The 15,630-nt window shown below is 40.1% G+C and overlaps 1 protein-coding gene across 3 annotated transcripts in view; it reads right to left on the bottom strand.

Moving 5' to 3' along the window:
• Positions 1–1,319: 1,319 nt before the first annotated feature.
• Positions 1,320–15,630, bottom strand: part of CCDC170 (coiled-coil domain containing 170) — a 78,798-nt gene continuing 64,487 nt past the window's right edge. For all 3 annotated transcript variants that reach the window (XM_073219763.1, XM_073219764.1, XM_073219762.1), the window contains 2 exons: positions 4,745–4,981; positions 1,320–3,019 (listed from right to left, as the gene is read on the bottom strand). In XM_073219763.1, coding sequence (XP_073075864.1) covers positions 2,819–3,019; positions 4,745–4,981 — 438 coding nt within the window. In that variant the 3' untranslated portion in view covers positions 1,320–2,818. The remainder of the gene's footprint in view (positions 3,020–4,744; positions 4,982–15,630) is intronic.

Below are 15,630 nucleotides of genomic sequence, written 5' to 3'. Positions count from 1 at the left end.
GGGTATGAATGGCTGAAACAAAAGGAGATAAACATATGAAAGTTAAGAAGCCCAAGAAACCAAAGATACGGTAGTGCACGGGGTTCCCTAATGGGCAGTAAACTCACCCGAGATGAAGGCAGAACTTAATGGAAATGGAGAAGACACCTAGTGAACCATTTGCAACAGTCTTAAGGAGGAAGACGAGATGGGATGTCAGTAGGTAACTGCAAGGAGGACAAGAAGAAAGTCATAGATCAGTGAGCAGGAGCTTCCACTGAGCAAGAGTTTTTATACAAAGATGAAGGAACAATAGTACAGGGGCTGCATAGGGGAAAGAGAAACAGGGCCCACCAGCCTTGAGAAGCTAAACAGGGTGCGCGATCACGAGGGTAAGAGCACTAGTGCATAACATGGGCAGAGCTTTCCAGGTCAAAGGCTTTGCAACCATGAAATGTTTCCCCAGTGAAAATTAAACTCCACTTCTAAGTCCTAAGTATTATTAAAATATCAATACTATAAACATTATTCTATCACTCTTAAGCCCACAACCCCTTGGCCTTGAATCCCTCACTGTTCATCTGTAAGACAGATTACAAGGTAAAACTGGAAATTTAGATGGGTCAGGTTTAAGGATTTTTTCCTAATTATTTTATGCATACATTTAAATGTCTCAGACAATGACCAGAATAATAGCCTCAGGAGCAATTATCACTCAAATATATTTGGTAGAAGAGCTAGTGTTAAATGTTTTAAAACTCTAGTTAGAAAATCACATCAACCTAACACATTTTACTGGACAACATAAAATATACATGGATATTACAGAGGGACAAAATCTAACACAAAAATGGGAAGCTGGCCTGCCAACTCTGGGATGAATGCCACAGAAGGAAAGCTAACAACCAACAGGCATTTCAACAAGAAGGGAAATAGCTTTATTAAGGGATTTTCAATTTTCCCAAATGACAAATAGCTAATGTGCATATGGACTATATACAGGCACAGAATTTTTTCTTACCCATCTTCCCACCAGAAATCCATAAGGTTTATAGTCAGTTTTAATACTCCTTTACACATATTAAAGGTTATTATATATATGCCTGAGTCATGTATGGAAATGCCATATAAATATGCATTTGGATAAATGGAATGAAATTTTGTACAATGAAGAGTACAGTACTAACCACCATGGACCATCTTCAGTATCTTATATAAATCTAGATATGTAATTAATGAGAAGTCAAAATGGAAAACAAGTATTGACACAGTATATGTTTTTAAAGTGTTGTTAAAGTATCTCTGAAGAGTGTCAAAAATAATTTGCAGAGAAAAATCAGTGAAGTTCATTAAAGATTTTATTTGGAAAATGAAAACTCACAGAATGGACAGAAACAATCCCTCCACCTTTGGAACCCCCTGTCTATGGCATGAGGAAGCAGCCACTCAGCAGTGAGACCCTCCAGAGACCCCGATGGGGAAGTCGCCTCCTCCAGGTGAAGGCAGGTCCAGGGTGGCAGCCATTGCACCTTTGGAGCATGTGAGGGGCCCTCCAGAGACAGCAGGCCTTCCCCTGGGAAATACAAGGCTACCCTCCTGCCTGCTGCAGACCAACCTAGCTCCTGTCCTCAGTCAGGGCTGTGCAGGTGTGTTTACTCCACTGCAAAACGTACTTCATCCAGCCCCTGCACAGGACAGAGAAAGCCAGGCGGAGGAGAACCACCCCCGGTGGAGATCTTTGGTCACTCTCCCTCCACGTGGTCTGTCATCCAACCTCCAGGTCTCAAATTCCTTTCCTTTCTGTTAGAGTTTCCGTTCTCTCTTAATGTTTAGGTGTAATCTATTGTTTGTCCTTCTCCTTTAATTAGACACCAATGCTTTTTTCATATGACAAAAATAAGAATCACCCAAAATGAGTAATACATTCCTCTCACTCAAGTTAAGAATATGGTTTCCTGAAGAAATGTTTGTGAAATAGAAACTTAAAAGGAAGGTAAGAAGTGACAGAAATTCTGTGAGTGCAGTTAATATCTTGGTGAATAAAACTGTGCAGGATTCCTTCATCTTATGGTTCTACATTCTAAAGGTTTCATTTTTAAAGTACTGAGATCTGCCCTGGACAAACATTAAAAATTACCACCAAACATGATCTGGCAGCAACATTTAGAATAGGTAAGTTTCAGACTTCAGACCTGTGTATGTTTTATCCAAATAATTAGATGTGTTCCTTTTTAAAGAAATCATAGATCCCAGTTACTTTTGGACTTCAATTCCTGATTATATGAATGTTTTCCTTCCTTTATGCTGGCAATTGTCAGCAGAACCACAGGGATTCAGGAGCAATGGGAGGCCCGTGGAGGGGCAGAGAAGGCGCAGCCTTTGACACAGAGCCAACGTGGTATCCACTCTGGTCCTGCCACTAACCACCTGCGATCTTGGGTGGGAAACACCCTCTCTGAGCTCCAGACAGGCTGTCAAATAGACACATTAAAGCCTCTCCACATACTTATTATGAGAATTAAATTAGGTGGTAAAGCCCCATCTCATAAAAGATACCCCAAAAATGTTAATTCTCTGCCATTTCCATTCTAGATACACAACAGGGTGGGATTCTTCTAGGTCCCAAATCACAAGCAAATGAAATAATAGGTGGTTTTAGTGTCAAACATTTACCTACGGCTGGCACCTTTGAGATGTTTTTTTGCCACTGATAAGAGTCTTGCTTTATCATCAAAGTGTACCATATTCACACACTAATCAAATTTCAAAGGTTTGGAATTTGTGAAATTGAGAATTGTGCCCTATCTTTCAGCTCCACCTCCCTCAAGAGATACGACATTCAGTTAAGAAGTTTTAAGGGGTGTTGTGGGTGCCTAGCTTGCCCAGTAGTCACATCTTTGATGCAGGCACAGGTGACAAAGTGATGCTGATGTGAATGAATCAGACTTTCAAGACATTTGATGATTTCATAGTCAGGAAGAGCGAGACTGGTCATGTTCAAGCCCAGCATCTGGGACACCACCTCCCTGAAGTCCACCAGCTATAATACAAACAGAAGCACATTAACTGAGAGAGAAAAATGTATCAACTATTGCTAGGCCAAATGCAACCAAAAAATAAAATACTGTGGAAAACCCAAGTAGGCAAATTACATACTCTCTTGAACTTTAGTTCTCTCAATCATAAAATAGGAAGGCAAGTCTACTAAATGACCTCTAAAGTCCTTTTGGCACCAACCTTCAGATATTTCATAACCCCCTTTCTGATGAGCCCGTTAGTGTGGTATTAGCTACCAAGTCAAGAATCCCTGTTAAACAACCATGAATGAGACTCTGACCTCACTAAGAGTCTATTTTATCATTTTCAGGGTGAGAATAACCATATACCTTCCTGTAGGGGCTGTTCTGAAATTCAGATCAGGTGGAATGATGACTGGGTATGGGTTCTGCATACTAGGAAGCGCTTTGCAAATGGCGGGGTTGTGTCTGTGGGCGACAAGCATACACACTGGAATTTTAACTGGGCTGTGAACCTCTTACACCAAAGGAAGAACATAAAGTCTGAGCCAGAAAGTCTGAGCTGATGAAAGCAGGACTTCTAAACGCTGATCAGATCACATCACAGAGATGGCCTCCTCTCAACCCGTGCCTAATCCAGGACTCTGGGACACTATTTGTCCATCAAAAAAGGAAAAATGGATGGTGGGGCTGGAGACAACGGATTAACTGTGCCTCATACCCCCTCCAGTTCTCATCAGCTGGTTGCTGTGATTCTAGGCTAAAGCAGAAGCCGGTAAGCCAGGGATATCTAAGCAACCCCTCACTAGAGGTCCCTTCCGTTCTAAAAAATGATGTGATCCAACCTGAAGACAGATATGAATCCAGGGGAACAGCCTTCCAGACATTCCCACCACGTGCTCATTCACTTCCAACCTCCTTCCTACGGGAGCTCAGTTCGGGAAACAGAACACTCTCCCCAGCCTAGTCTCCTGGATGAAAGTTTCCCTGAAGGTTTTCCATCCTCTCGAATAGAGCCAAAGCTCCTCATTCCGGAGAGGTCGCCCCCTGACAACACCCACTCCCACAGCGTGACCTTCCCCAGCTACACCTGACACATGAGCCAGAGCAGAGGCAGCCAGAGAGAAAAACATCCTCGTGTCCGAGTCCGCGCTACGCCCTTCTGAGCTTTAGAAAGAGAGAGAGAGATGAAAGCCAAGGGCGACGGGGGTCAGGCTGTCCGGGGCGCGTTTCGCTAAGCCTGACCTCCTGATGTGCTCACCAGATAAAACTCTCCTCCGTGCAACCAGCTGAGCACCGGGTCACAGCTTACATCCGGGCTCGCCGGCCATCCAGTCCCGGTGCCGCCGTTCGCGATTTGGGACTGTTCCCTGCCACTGATCTCTGCTGGTGATAAGGTTTCCCTCCTGAGGCTGAAATCCCGGGGGTGATGGCAAACTTCAGAGGCAATCCAGTGAATCTAATAAAAACCTCTCCACAGCCAGGACCTGGCTTTCCACTGGCTTTCCACAGCTTTGATAAGAGCTTCTTTTTCTTTCCTACGATTCGTGCCATGAAGATGTGAATTGCTTTTCTCAGCAGAGTAAATCATAATGCCAAATTATTTTAATGCCAAAAGGATGCTAGAGGGCAGGCAAATACACTGAAATCATATAGGAAGCTTTGTAAATTGTTTTTGCAGGTATTACCAAGCCTTCGAATTGTCCTGTTTTTCCTAAAGAAGATTTCACCACCAGATTTCTACCCACCTGCTTTTCTCTCTTCTCCGCATCTTCCAGAGACTTCTTCAGTGTCTTCATTTCGCTGGTTACCACTTCTATCATGTTCCGGGCCCTCTCTTTATCCTGTTGAGCCTCATGCTCTGCAGTATTCAGTTCTGACTTGACAGACAGTAACTTTTTCTCAGCTTTCTCCTTCATCTTCTCAAGCTTGTCTCTGGATTTGTTTAGGTCTTCAATGGCTTTGGTCTGTTCCAAAGTTTTAATCTAAGAAGTTAAGGGAATGCTGATAACTTCTTTTGTATTTATTTAGGAAAATTGTATCAATAAGACCAATCAGAAGGCAATGAAATTCACTTACTGACTTCTTTATCAAATAAAGGTTGGAATCCACCCCAGTTATTTGTTAATAAGCATATATGTTGGACGAACATTTCTTACAACAGTTACAGTTTATAAACATATTGGAGTAGCATTATTTGGAAAATCAATGGGATAAAATAGGAGACAGCATGATTCTGGGGTTAAACATCTAAATAAAGTTGGTTGGTACTTACACCCAGACTCTCATGGGCTCCCTAAGCAAAAGAACTTATACTTTTTGCCCCAAACAATGGGCCATCCCTGCCATAAAAACATTAGGAAGAGTAAAATGTCTCCTCTACTAGTGCTTTGCCACAAAGAAGCCCCACAGAAAATTCTCTCGGTAAGTCATCGCTGCTGTCAGGAAAACCCAGGTCAGCCACTTTTCAGAAGAAATGTCCTCTGACTTTACCAATGAGTAAGGGAGGCAGAGTTGGCCACAGCATTCCACTGCGAACAAGGGCCCAAGGGTGGTACCTCTCCCTAGGAAGCTGTCACAGGACCTTAAGGCCAAAACAGAGCATCCTACAGGATGAGGCACATTTTCTTTATTAGCTTCATATTTAAAATTTTACCTGCTCTGCTTACAAAAAGAATTTGAGTAGAAAGGGATGAAATTCTGGCGCATACTACAACATGGCTGAACATTGAAGATATTCCACTAAATGAAATAAGCCAGACACAAAAGGACAAATATTGTGTACTTCCACTTACATGAGGAACCTAGAACAGGCTAATTCTTATCAGAACAGAATTCTACATTCCCACTGGGGCAGTGGGGAGTTATTACCTAATGGGCACAGACTTTCAGCTTAGGATGATGAAAAAGTTCTGGAAATAGAGATGGGGGATGGGTTCCCAACCTTGCAAACATACTTAGTGCCACTGAATTGTACCCATAAAAATGGTGAAAATGGCAGATTTCATGTTATGTGTTTTTTACCACAACTAAAAAAAAAAGAAATTGAGGTAGTTTTGCATAATTAGATACTTAATTTTTTTTAACTGGGCATTAAAACTAAATATGAGTAAGTTACCATTTAACATTAACTCGGATGGCTGTAATCAAAAAGAGAGACAATAACAAGTGTTGGTGAAGATGTGGAGAAATTGGGACCCTCATGCCCTGCTGGTGAGAATGTGAAATGATAGAGCTGCTCTGAAAAAGTTTGCCAGTTTTCAAAATGTTAAACATATTGTTAACATGTGACCTAACAGTTCCACTCCTATGTATATATATTCAAGAGAAGTGAAAACTTATGCCCACACCAAACCAAACCTGTCCACAAACGTTCACGGCAGCATTATCCATAATTACCAAAAAGTGAAAACAACCCGAAGATCCATCAACTGATGACTAGATAAATAAAATGTGATCTATCCGTGTGCTGGAATGCTACCCAGCAGGAAGAAGAAATGAAGTATTGATATATGCTACGACCCGGATGAACCTTGAAAACACTATGAAGTCTTAGAGAAAGAAATAAGCCATCAAAGACCACTTATTATATGAATCCATTTGTAAAAAAGATCCAGAAAAGGCCAGGGGCTGTGGGAGGAGAATGCGGAAGAATCACTAATGTGCACAGGGTTTCCTTTTAGGGTGATGACGATGTTCTGAGATTAGATAATGTCACCATTATACACCATCTCTGAGAATATATTAAAAAACCAGCAAATTGTACATTTTAAAAGAGTGACTTTTATGGTATGTGCTTTGTATCTTGATAAAGCTATTATTTGAAAGTACATTTACAAAGAAGTCTTTAAAAGGCATCAAAATAAATCACTTTGAAACACACAAATAAGTACCTACGGAATGAATGAAGAAGAGCAGGAGCGTTCTGAATTTAGTTCTGAGCTTTCTAACAGTTCAGACAAGGGCTCCAGGCAGATTCACAGAAAAAAAGGTATAATTTGGGGTTTTAATTTTGTTGAAAATCTTTTTCAAATTGCTTATAAAAGTGATAAAATAAGATACCAAATAAAGAGTGCGCGCTGTCCTCTTCCTCCAGTCCCATCCCTTCTTTCCTGAGAAGGGGGGGGGTGCCTCCCTGCCGTATCTGCTGCCATCCCAGCTCCTCAGGCAGAAGCTGGGGGTGTCGGGTGAGTGTCAGGAAGGAAGAAAGCCTGGGACACTAAGTTGATCTGTGTGATTAAGAGCATCATGGAGAGGAAAAGACAGTCTGTCCTACCTAGGCTGCAGAAATAGGTTTTTGGAGAAATTTGGAATGGTGGAAGAGGGAATTTGAGGTGCTTAGACAAGGTGTCAGGGAGCAAGGAAATGAGAAAAATAAATGGGAAACGATGCTTAAAAATGCCACTCCTGATGAGTGGAGTCCTTGTTTGTTTTAGGGACACCCTCTCTTTACTCCCTAGTAGTACTGTTTTTACCAGCCCAGAAAAACAGGGGGTTTTTTTCTTTATAGTTCAGAGACTCTGCAATAAGAATTCACTCCTTTGCCTTGTGCTCTGTGGTGGGCATAACAGAGTGGTATGAACTCTGCTTGGGGACCCTGACCCTCCGCTCCTGACACCCCCAATTGGGCTGCTGTGGTGTGACACTGTGCTGAGCAGCCTTCCTGACAGGGATTTGCTCTGGGCTCTAGTGCAACTGGTCAAGTTCTTTTATGAAAACCTCAGGTTCAGAGGAGGATTAAATGGGTTCATGCGATATCTGTTTGTTGTCTGTGTTGCTGTTTTTATATATTAATTTTATTTTAATATGAAAGAATTATACCTGATCTTACTCTAACATTTATCCCAGTTCTAAGTTCCAACTGAAATCCCACTTGTATTTCTCTTTCCTATTTTTCTTTTTCTGAGTAACAATAAAAAGCTAACAATAGTCATTTAGTTGATGGACTGTTGATTATTTATTGATGTAGGATTTTGAGATTGTGACTTACCTAGATTACATCTGGAGGATATTGTCAGAGATTAAAATCTTCACCAAGTCTCACTCAGGCTTAGAATGCAACTTCACTCTAACCAAGTATCAGGTTTATGGCACAAGGAGCATGAGCAGAGCTGATCTAAACTCTGAAGGTTCTTCCAGTACTTCTAGAAAGTCAGAGGAATGACAGAAACTCGTCTAAAACTGGAGTCACAACATGACATGGCCGAGAAGTGACTGCTCAGAATATGGATATCTGGATGGAAAACTAGATATATATCATCTTGTGTGACTTTACTAAATTAAGGAAGCCTGAGTCCAATGCCTAAACTGGAAACTTGTTTTTACCTACAGACAAACTTCTTAAGAAATGTAATTCTTTCCCAGGCAGAGAGGAGGTCGATGGCAGACATGCTTGCACAAGTTCAAGGCTTTGAACTGATTCTGTACAGGAAAGAGGAAATCCCTTGGAAAACTGACAGGTTGCTGTGGGACTTGAATTCAAGAAGGTGTAAGAACAAACATGGCAGTTTGGGAAATATGCACAAGTAAAATGCCGGCAGCAGCTAGGGGAAGGGTCTCTGAATCGGCTTTTTAGCCAATGAAATGGCAGTTGTAGAGCAAGCACTTGAGACAATACCACCCAGTAAGTGCAGGTCTACAGGGTCCAATCTTGAGATCATTCATGGATTCCAAGTTATCAAAACCCATACATGAATATAGACGTGTGTATTAGATACCAGTATATTAGAGTATTGCCTAATGTTGAGTCCTGAATGTGACAACTACACAGAGTTCACACAGAACATTTTATTCTTAAGAGATACCTTGTAAGTATTTAGGGATGAGGTGTCATGATGCACACAACTAACTCTCAAATGGTTCTGCAAAAATAACCCCATCAGATGTGAACAGATCCCAGAAATGGGCTGCTTTAATTTGTCTGATTTCTCTCAGACTGTTCAAGTACAGTTGGACAATATCCATCATATCATAGACAAATTTTCACAAATGCCTAGGGTGCCTAAATGGTTTTCTTGGCTTCACTGGAGATGGATGGTAATTATAGATTTGCTTTGTTTATGTCACCGTATTCCTATTATGTTAATATGTGAGCGCAAATTAGTTGGTAGTTTAAAACCTATACATGCTTAAGGTACTCTACAAGAAGATATGTCAAAGAAATAATCAATCCTCCCATGTTTTCTTCCATATGCTACCTCTATAGCTTTTCTTCTTCCTTCCTAATTACAACCCTTAAATAGAATTCGTGCCTCATATCGAATTTATCGAGTATCATAATTTCTCCAGGTGGTAAAGATACCTCGAGACAAGCGCTGGGCATAGAACTGGTTAGCCAGAGACGGGTAAGATTCCTCAAGGGAGGAACAACCTAAGACAGGTACAGTCGCAGGGGGGCCATCAGGTGAGAAATTGGGGATCAACAGAGGTGAGGCTCAGAACCTCATCCCCCCTGCTTTGAGAGAAATCTTCTGCATCCGTGGATGTTTTGCTGCCCTTGTCTAGCTTGGATTAATTAATACTTAGTCCATAGGCACACACCTGATCATCTACATTTGCCCTCTTACAGCACTAAACTATGTTTTCTACCTTTATCTTGCATCTACCTACCACTTCAGCATTTTATTAAAAATAAAAATAATAATAATAATAAAGAGAGAAATGTGGGATCAACATATAAATCAAGTATAAAAATCAAACAAATATTCATATTTGACCTGATTGTTTATAGTTCATAATGCGTGATCAAAACCAAAAGTTTCTGTGATGAATGCCCTTGTACTGTTCACCATGTAAGAATTTATTCGCTATGTAAGAATTTGTTCACCATGTAAGAACTTGTTCGTTATGCTTCAGAAGATTGGAGACTGACGAGAATTAGGCTTGAGATGGATTAATGATTGTACATTGAGCATTGACCCCCCTATACAGAATTTTATTGTTGTTAACAACCATTTGATCAATAAATATGAGAGATGCTCTCTCAAAAAAATAATAAATAACCCCATCAGACAAATTATAGTAATCAGAAAAATATTAACAATTATTACATGAATCATTATTGAAGAGTAAAAAATTATCCAGTATACTATTCTTACAACTGTTCTATAGATTTGACATTTTTCTAACCAGAAAGTTGGATAAGGGACCTGATCCACACATGACCAATACATCATGCATAATGTATTGCATGTACTGTATTGATCATGCATCTGTCAAAAAAATGTTTGCATACATATGTATATTTATGTGTAAAGTATATAAACAACAGCTCTAAATAATATGTTCTATGGATTATCAAACATTTTACAAATTGGGGAATATTAGATGAACACAATAAATATCAATTTTAAAACAAAGTCATCCCCATTTAAAACAAAGAGATCCCCTTCATTGCCAAATACATCGCTGCTAGAGAAAGTATGTGGCAAAGTGATAAGTGGATGGGACTGGGATGTTGAATTCAAAACTTGTATTAACAGAAGTGGAGAACATTCAGCCTTTCTGCACAGGCTGGAAAAACATTTACAGTCAGCTATCTACCAAAGGCAAAGGAACACAGCTTGGAAAGCTCAAAGGACATAAATCAGGTCCTAATGAGAAGAATTCAGAGCCAAGAATTTCTGAAAAATATGTTGAGACTTTATCACTATCCTGAGGGCTGCCTCAACTCTTGCTGTCAGGGAGCGAGAGTAAGTAATAGAACGCTGAGCCAAGCCACCAGGATAGAACTGGGAGCCAGCGGTGGTGACAGAGGCCTCAGCCTCCTAAATCAAACCCAACAAAGGAGATGCCGGGGAGTGGGATGGGCCTAAGCAACTTTCTTAATCCTCCTAAAGGAGCTTCTCAGATCCAACCCAGAGTTCTGCAAGAGACTGTGCCCTAGATTTTTTCCAGTGGGACATAACTGGTCATAAACAAGACTGATGTGCTACCCAGACCCCCCAGCAAAGATAGACGTTTCCTAGTGTGCTTCACTTCCGGTGAACACCATATCCAGTGTATGCCTCCTTGAGGGAAAGAATTTTGAAATACAGGGAACGATTTTTTTCTCACATTACAAGGGCCAAAAGGCCTGAAAGAGAAGATGCCTCAATTTAAAATCTGATTGTTGACTCAAGTTAAAACAGATTTGTTGAATCCCCTAGAGGTTCTCAATGTTGCAGCTGGAGGGTTTTCAAGAGGCTGCACTGAAGCACCCTGCAGGATCTGGGCACTGCACTCAGGCTCTCTGAAAAAGGTGGGACGGCAAAATGGGAGAGTCTCCTGATGGCCCAAAGAGATGCTGTGCCCCCCCTAAAGAGAACCACAGGAAAACCACAGCAGAAATCAGAGGAAGGTGTTCAACTCTGCAGTCTGAGTACACCTCTGCTCACAGACCACTCCACAACCAAGGAAGCTCTTCCTGACAGGCTCTGCTTGGTGCACACACCCAGAGTGGGGAGTGCTCAAATTCAAGGTCAATGGATCTACTGAATCAGAACTGAATCCAAATGGTAGCCTAGAATAAAACAGAGAGGGAAAGGCTACACTGGCTGGGGTGGAAAAAGCTCTGGAATGGAGAAGCATGGGAGCAGCTACCTTGTGTGGGAGATGATCAAGAGAGTTCAAAGGCAGGAGAGATCTTGGCTGGTGGCTGAAGAATGTTATTCCTTTTTGGTGTTTCTTTGAGAGACTACAATGAAGATACCAATAGCTTTCCACTAGTTTTTGGTTGTCTGACTACTGATTTTGGCCACAGCCCCCTACTAAGATGGGGCACAATCTTTCAGCAGATAGCTTTCCACTTATCTATTCTTCCTTTCTTTCTTACTGTGCAGACTAAAGGCCCATTTCCCAGGTTGACTTCATCTAAGTGAGGTCCAGCTACTAAGCTCTGACCAATGGATACGTAGGAAATGCTGCACTGGCATACAGGATGTCCTTCCAGCTTTTCTCCTGCCTGGAGACTGGAGTAAGGCCACAGCCCCAGTGGCTAGCTTGCACTAAGAGATGGTGTTCAGAATGAAAGATATAGCTACGATGGTAAAGCAGAAGGATAGAACAAACCAGGGCTGCTGATGACTGTGGAACTACCCTACTAAGCATGGGATGTTTCATTCAATGCTTCCTTTTAGTGAGAAGGAATAAATATCTCTCCTGTCTAAGCCACTGTTATTACGGGATGTTTCAATGTATTCAGTTGAACCTAATCATAACTCATGTGGGCTATGAAGAAACTAGTGTTATATGAGTTACACAAAGCATTGTCTAGATCCTCTGGAGTTTCTGCCACATGATTTCAGTTGCTGCATTTGCATCTGTGCATAAGGCTGTGTTTGTGCCAATCAGTAGTACTATTTTAATTATCCCAGGTTAATGAGAAAAAAGGAAGGGTAGAGTTAATACATAAATAATGTGCTCATGCCAAGTAAAGGCTAAACTATGTCATGGTGCATGTGCAAACAAAGTATCTGCAGTCATAAAATAAAGCACATAGTAGGTAACATAAACTATAGGCATGCCAAACTCAAAAGACCCTGTGTCATGAGTAATTCATACCACACATTCTTATTAATGATAATTTTAGTAAAATAACATAATCTAGCATATTGAATATTGCTAATTTTTTATTGTTTTCACTTCATCTTGATCTCTAAATTGGATTTTATAATGGTAAAAGTGTAATAAGATTAAGAAATTACTACAGTGTCAAATTAGTACATATGTAAGCAACATTGTAACAAAATTAATTTGACTAAACAAAGGAGGAGAATCTACAAATAAATATTTTTCTTACAAAAAGGGGTTTCTACAATAGTTATGTTTGCCTGCCAACTTAAAATTTAATAGTTCATCTGGAAAGTTCTACTTTTTCCTGGTCTAGAATTCAGGAGAAATTTACTTCATGGATCTTAAAGAGGGAGATTTAGATAACCTAGGAATCAAGGTCTTCAGCCATGGTTTTGCAACAGACATAGAAATGCATAAAGAAACTTATACATAAATGTTCATAACAGACTTATTCATAATAACCAAAAAGTGGAAATAATCAAAATGTCCATCAAATGCTGACTGGATAAACAAAATGTGGTATATCCAAATACTGGAATATTATTCAGACATAAAAAAGGAACTGTGATAATTAATTTTACATGTCAACTAAGCTGGGCCACACCCAGATATTTAGTCAAACATTATTATGGTATTTCCATGAGGGTGTCTTGCATTGAGATTAACATTTAAATTAATGAACTTTGAGTAAAATAGATTTCCCTTCCATAATGTGGATGGGCTTCATCCAATCAGTTGAAGGACTGAAAGAACAAAAGACTGCCTGACTGACTTTCCTTGAGCAAGAGGGAATTCTGCCAACAGCTTTTGGACTTGAACTGCAACACTGGTTTTTCCTGCCAGCCTATCCTGCAGATTTTAAACTTGATCTTCTATAATCACATGAGCCAATTTCTTAAAATCAATCAATGTCTCTCTCTTTCTCTCAAATATATATACACACACACATATATATATGTACCCACACACACACATTCTGTTAGTTCTATTTACATTAGGGATCTACAAATACAGATATAGACGATATAGATACAGATATAAATACTATATACAGATATATACACATACATTTCCTGTTCTATATCTCTGGAGAACTCTAATACAGGAATGAATTGCTATACACAGTACAACATAGATGAACCTGGAAAACATTACGCCAAATGGAAGAAGACAGAGGTAAAAGGCCACATATTACATGACTCCATTTATATGAATTGTCCAGATTAGGCAAATCCATAGAAACAGAAAACAGATTAGTGGTTTCCAGAGGTTAAGGAAAGGTGGGATGGAAAGTGATGCTGATAGGTATGGGATTTTGGGGGCAGGGGGAGGGTAATGCAGATAATAGAAATGTTCTAGAATTATGGAGTGGTGTGATAGCTGCATAACATTGTCAACATACTAAAAAACCAATGCCTTGTACACTTTAAAAGGGTGAATTTTATTGCATGTAAATTGTATCTCAATTTTTTATGATGTCAGTATATAATCCAAATTATATCAATCTTCTATAAATGGTGAAATTAATTCTTAATTTTAATGGATTGAATAATGTCCTCACCAAAGACACGTCCACCCAGAACCTCAGAATGTGATCTTTGCAGGTGTAAGTAAGATTCTCATAATGAGATCACCCCAGGTTAGGGTGGGCCCTAACTCAAATGTATCCTTACAAGATGCGAAAAGGACACACACAAGAGGGGAAGGTCACATGAAGATGGAGGCAGAGACTGGAATTCCACAACTGCCAGCCAAGGATGCTAGGACATGTAATAAATTCTCCCTCAGATCCTCCAGAAGAAATCAACCCTGTCAACACCTTGATTTCAGATTTCTGGCCTCCAGAATTGTGAGAGAGAGAGAAAATTTTCTGTGGGATTAAGCCACCCAGGTTGTAGTAACTGGTTACAGCAGCCTTAGAAAATGAATACAGAAAGGCCTTCTTTCTAATGTCTAGAAATGTTGCTTTATCAATAGTAAAGTTAATACATGCCCTGGTCAAAGATGGATAATTGGTATTACTAGTCTATCTTGGATGCAAATATCATATGTCTTAAATTAAAAAATAAGCTATTCTGTGGTTGACATCTCTGATAGATTCATAGAATTGGCATGTACTGTGTCAGTAAATTAGATCTCCAGTCTCCACTGGAAGGCAGACTTAGTGTTCTACTTAAATGTTTAAGGGCCTGAGTAATTTCTGAGTAGTCAAGTCCAGTCTCTCCTATACCTTTCCTCTATCTTTTAAGTAAAAGTGTGGTCTCTTTATGCAAAATAAAACAACAAAGTAAACATTCAGGCTGTCTTTACTTTCCCAACACTCCTCCCCTTTTCATCCAAGTATTCCAGAAAAGCAGGCCACTTTTTTGGTTTCCACTTCTCCTTCATCCTGCAGCCTACTGAAATTTGGCTACTCTAAAAGTCCTCACCCACTACCAACACAACCTACTACATACACGCTTCAGCCATAGATGCTCTAAAGCCCAGTGCAGTGAACAGCCCTCCCATCCTTATCTTACTGCTGCACTTGATACTATTGATCACAGCCTCATTCTGGAGGTCCCCTGCTCCCCTCATATCTCTCCATTTCTTTTTAGTCTCCTTCCTGATAATTTCACTCTCCTGCTTGAAATTCTCCAATGGCTCCCCAGGACTCAGAGGATAAGTCCAAGCATCTTATGGGAACTCATGAGGCCCTGTGTGATCAGGCCCTTGTTCTCTGCCCAGCTTCTTCCTCCACCACTAGCCAATTCCCAGAAATTATCATGGTATCAGAAGCAACCAATCAGAGCTTCTATTTAACTGCTAATTGCATTTAATTATCATTTATTATCATTCTCATCTCCAATCTGTCTCTTTCCATTATTCCCATTTCAACTCCACAATTTTTGCCACAGCCACATATCTCCTATATTAATCATTTTTTTCTTTAAATCAACCATCTCTTTAACTGGAATGAATTTATTTGTTTTCAAGGGAACTTTATATGATTTCAATAGAACTTATCATGACTGGAAGATAACAATAAAACAAACACTCTATAATGAAAACAAAACTAGGTACTATTGCTTGAACTCAGCAC

The sequence above is a fragment of the Manis javanica genome, chromosome 13 (genome assembly GCF_040802235.1).
Source record: "Manis javanica isolate MJ-LG chromosome 13, MJ_LKY, whole genome shotgun sequence".
In the NCBI taxonomy this organism is placed as follows: Eukaryota; Metazoa; Chordata; class Mammalia; order Pholidota; family Manidae; genus Manis; species Manis javanica.
Note: the sequence above shows the minus strand (reverse complement) of the source record. Positions and strands in the feature narration are given on the sequence as shown.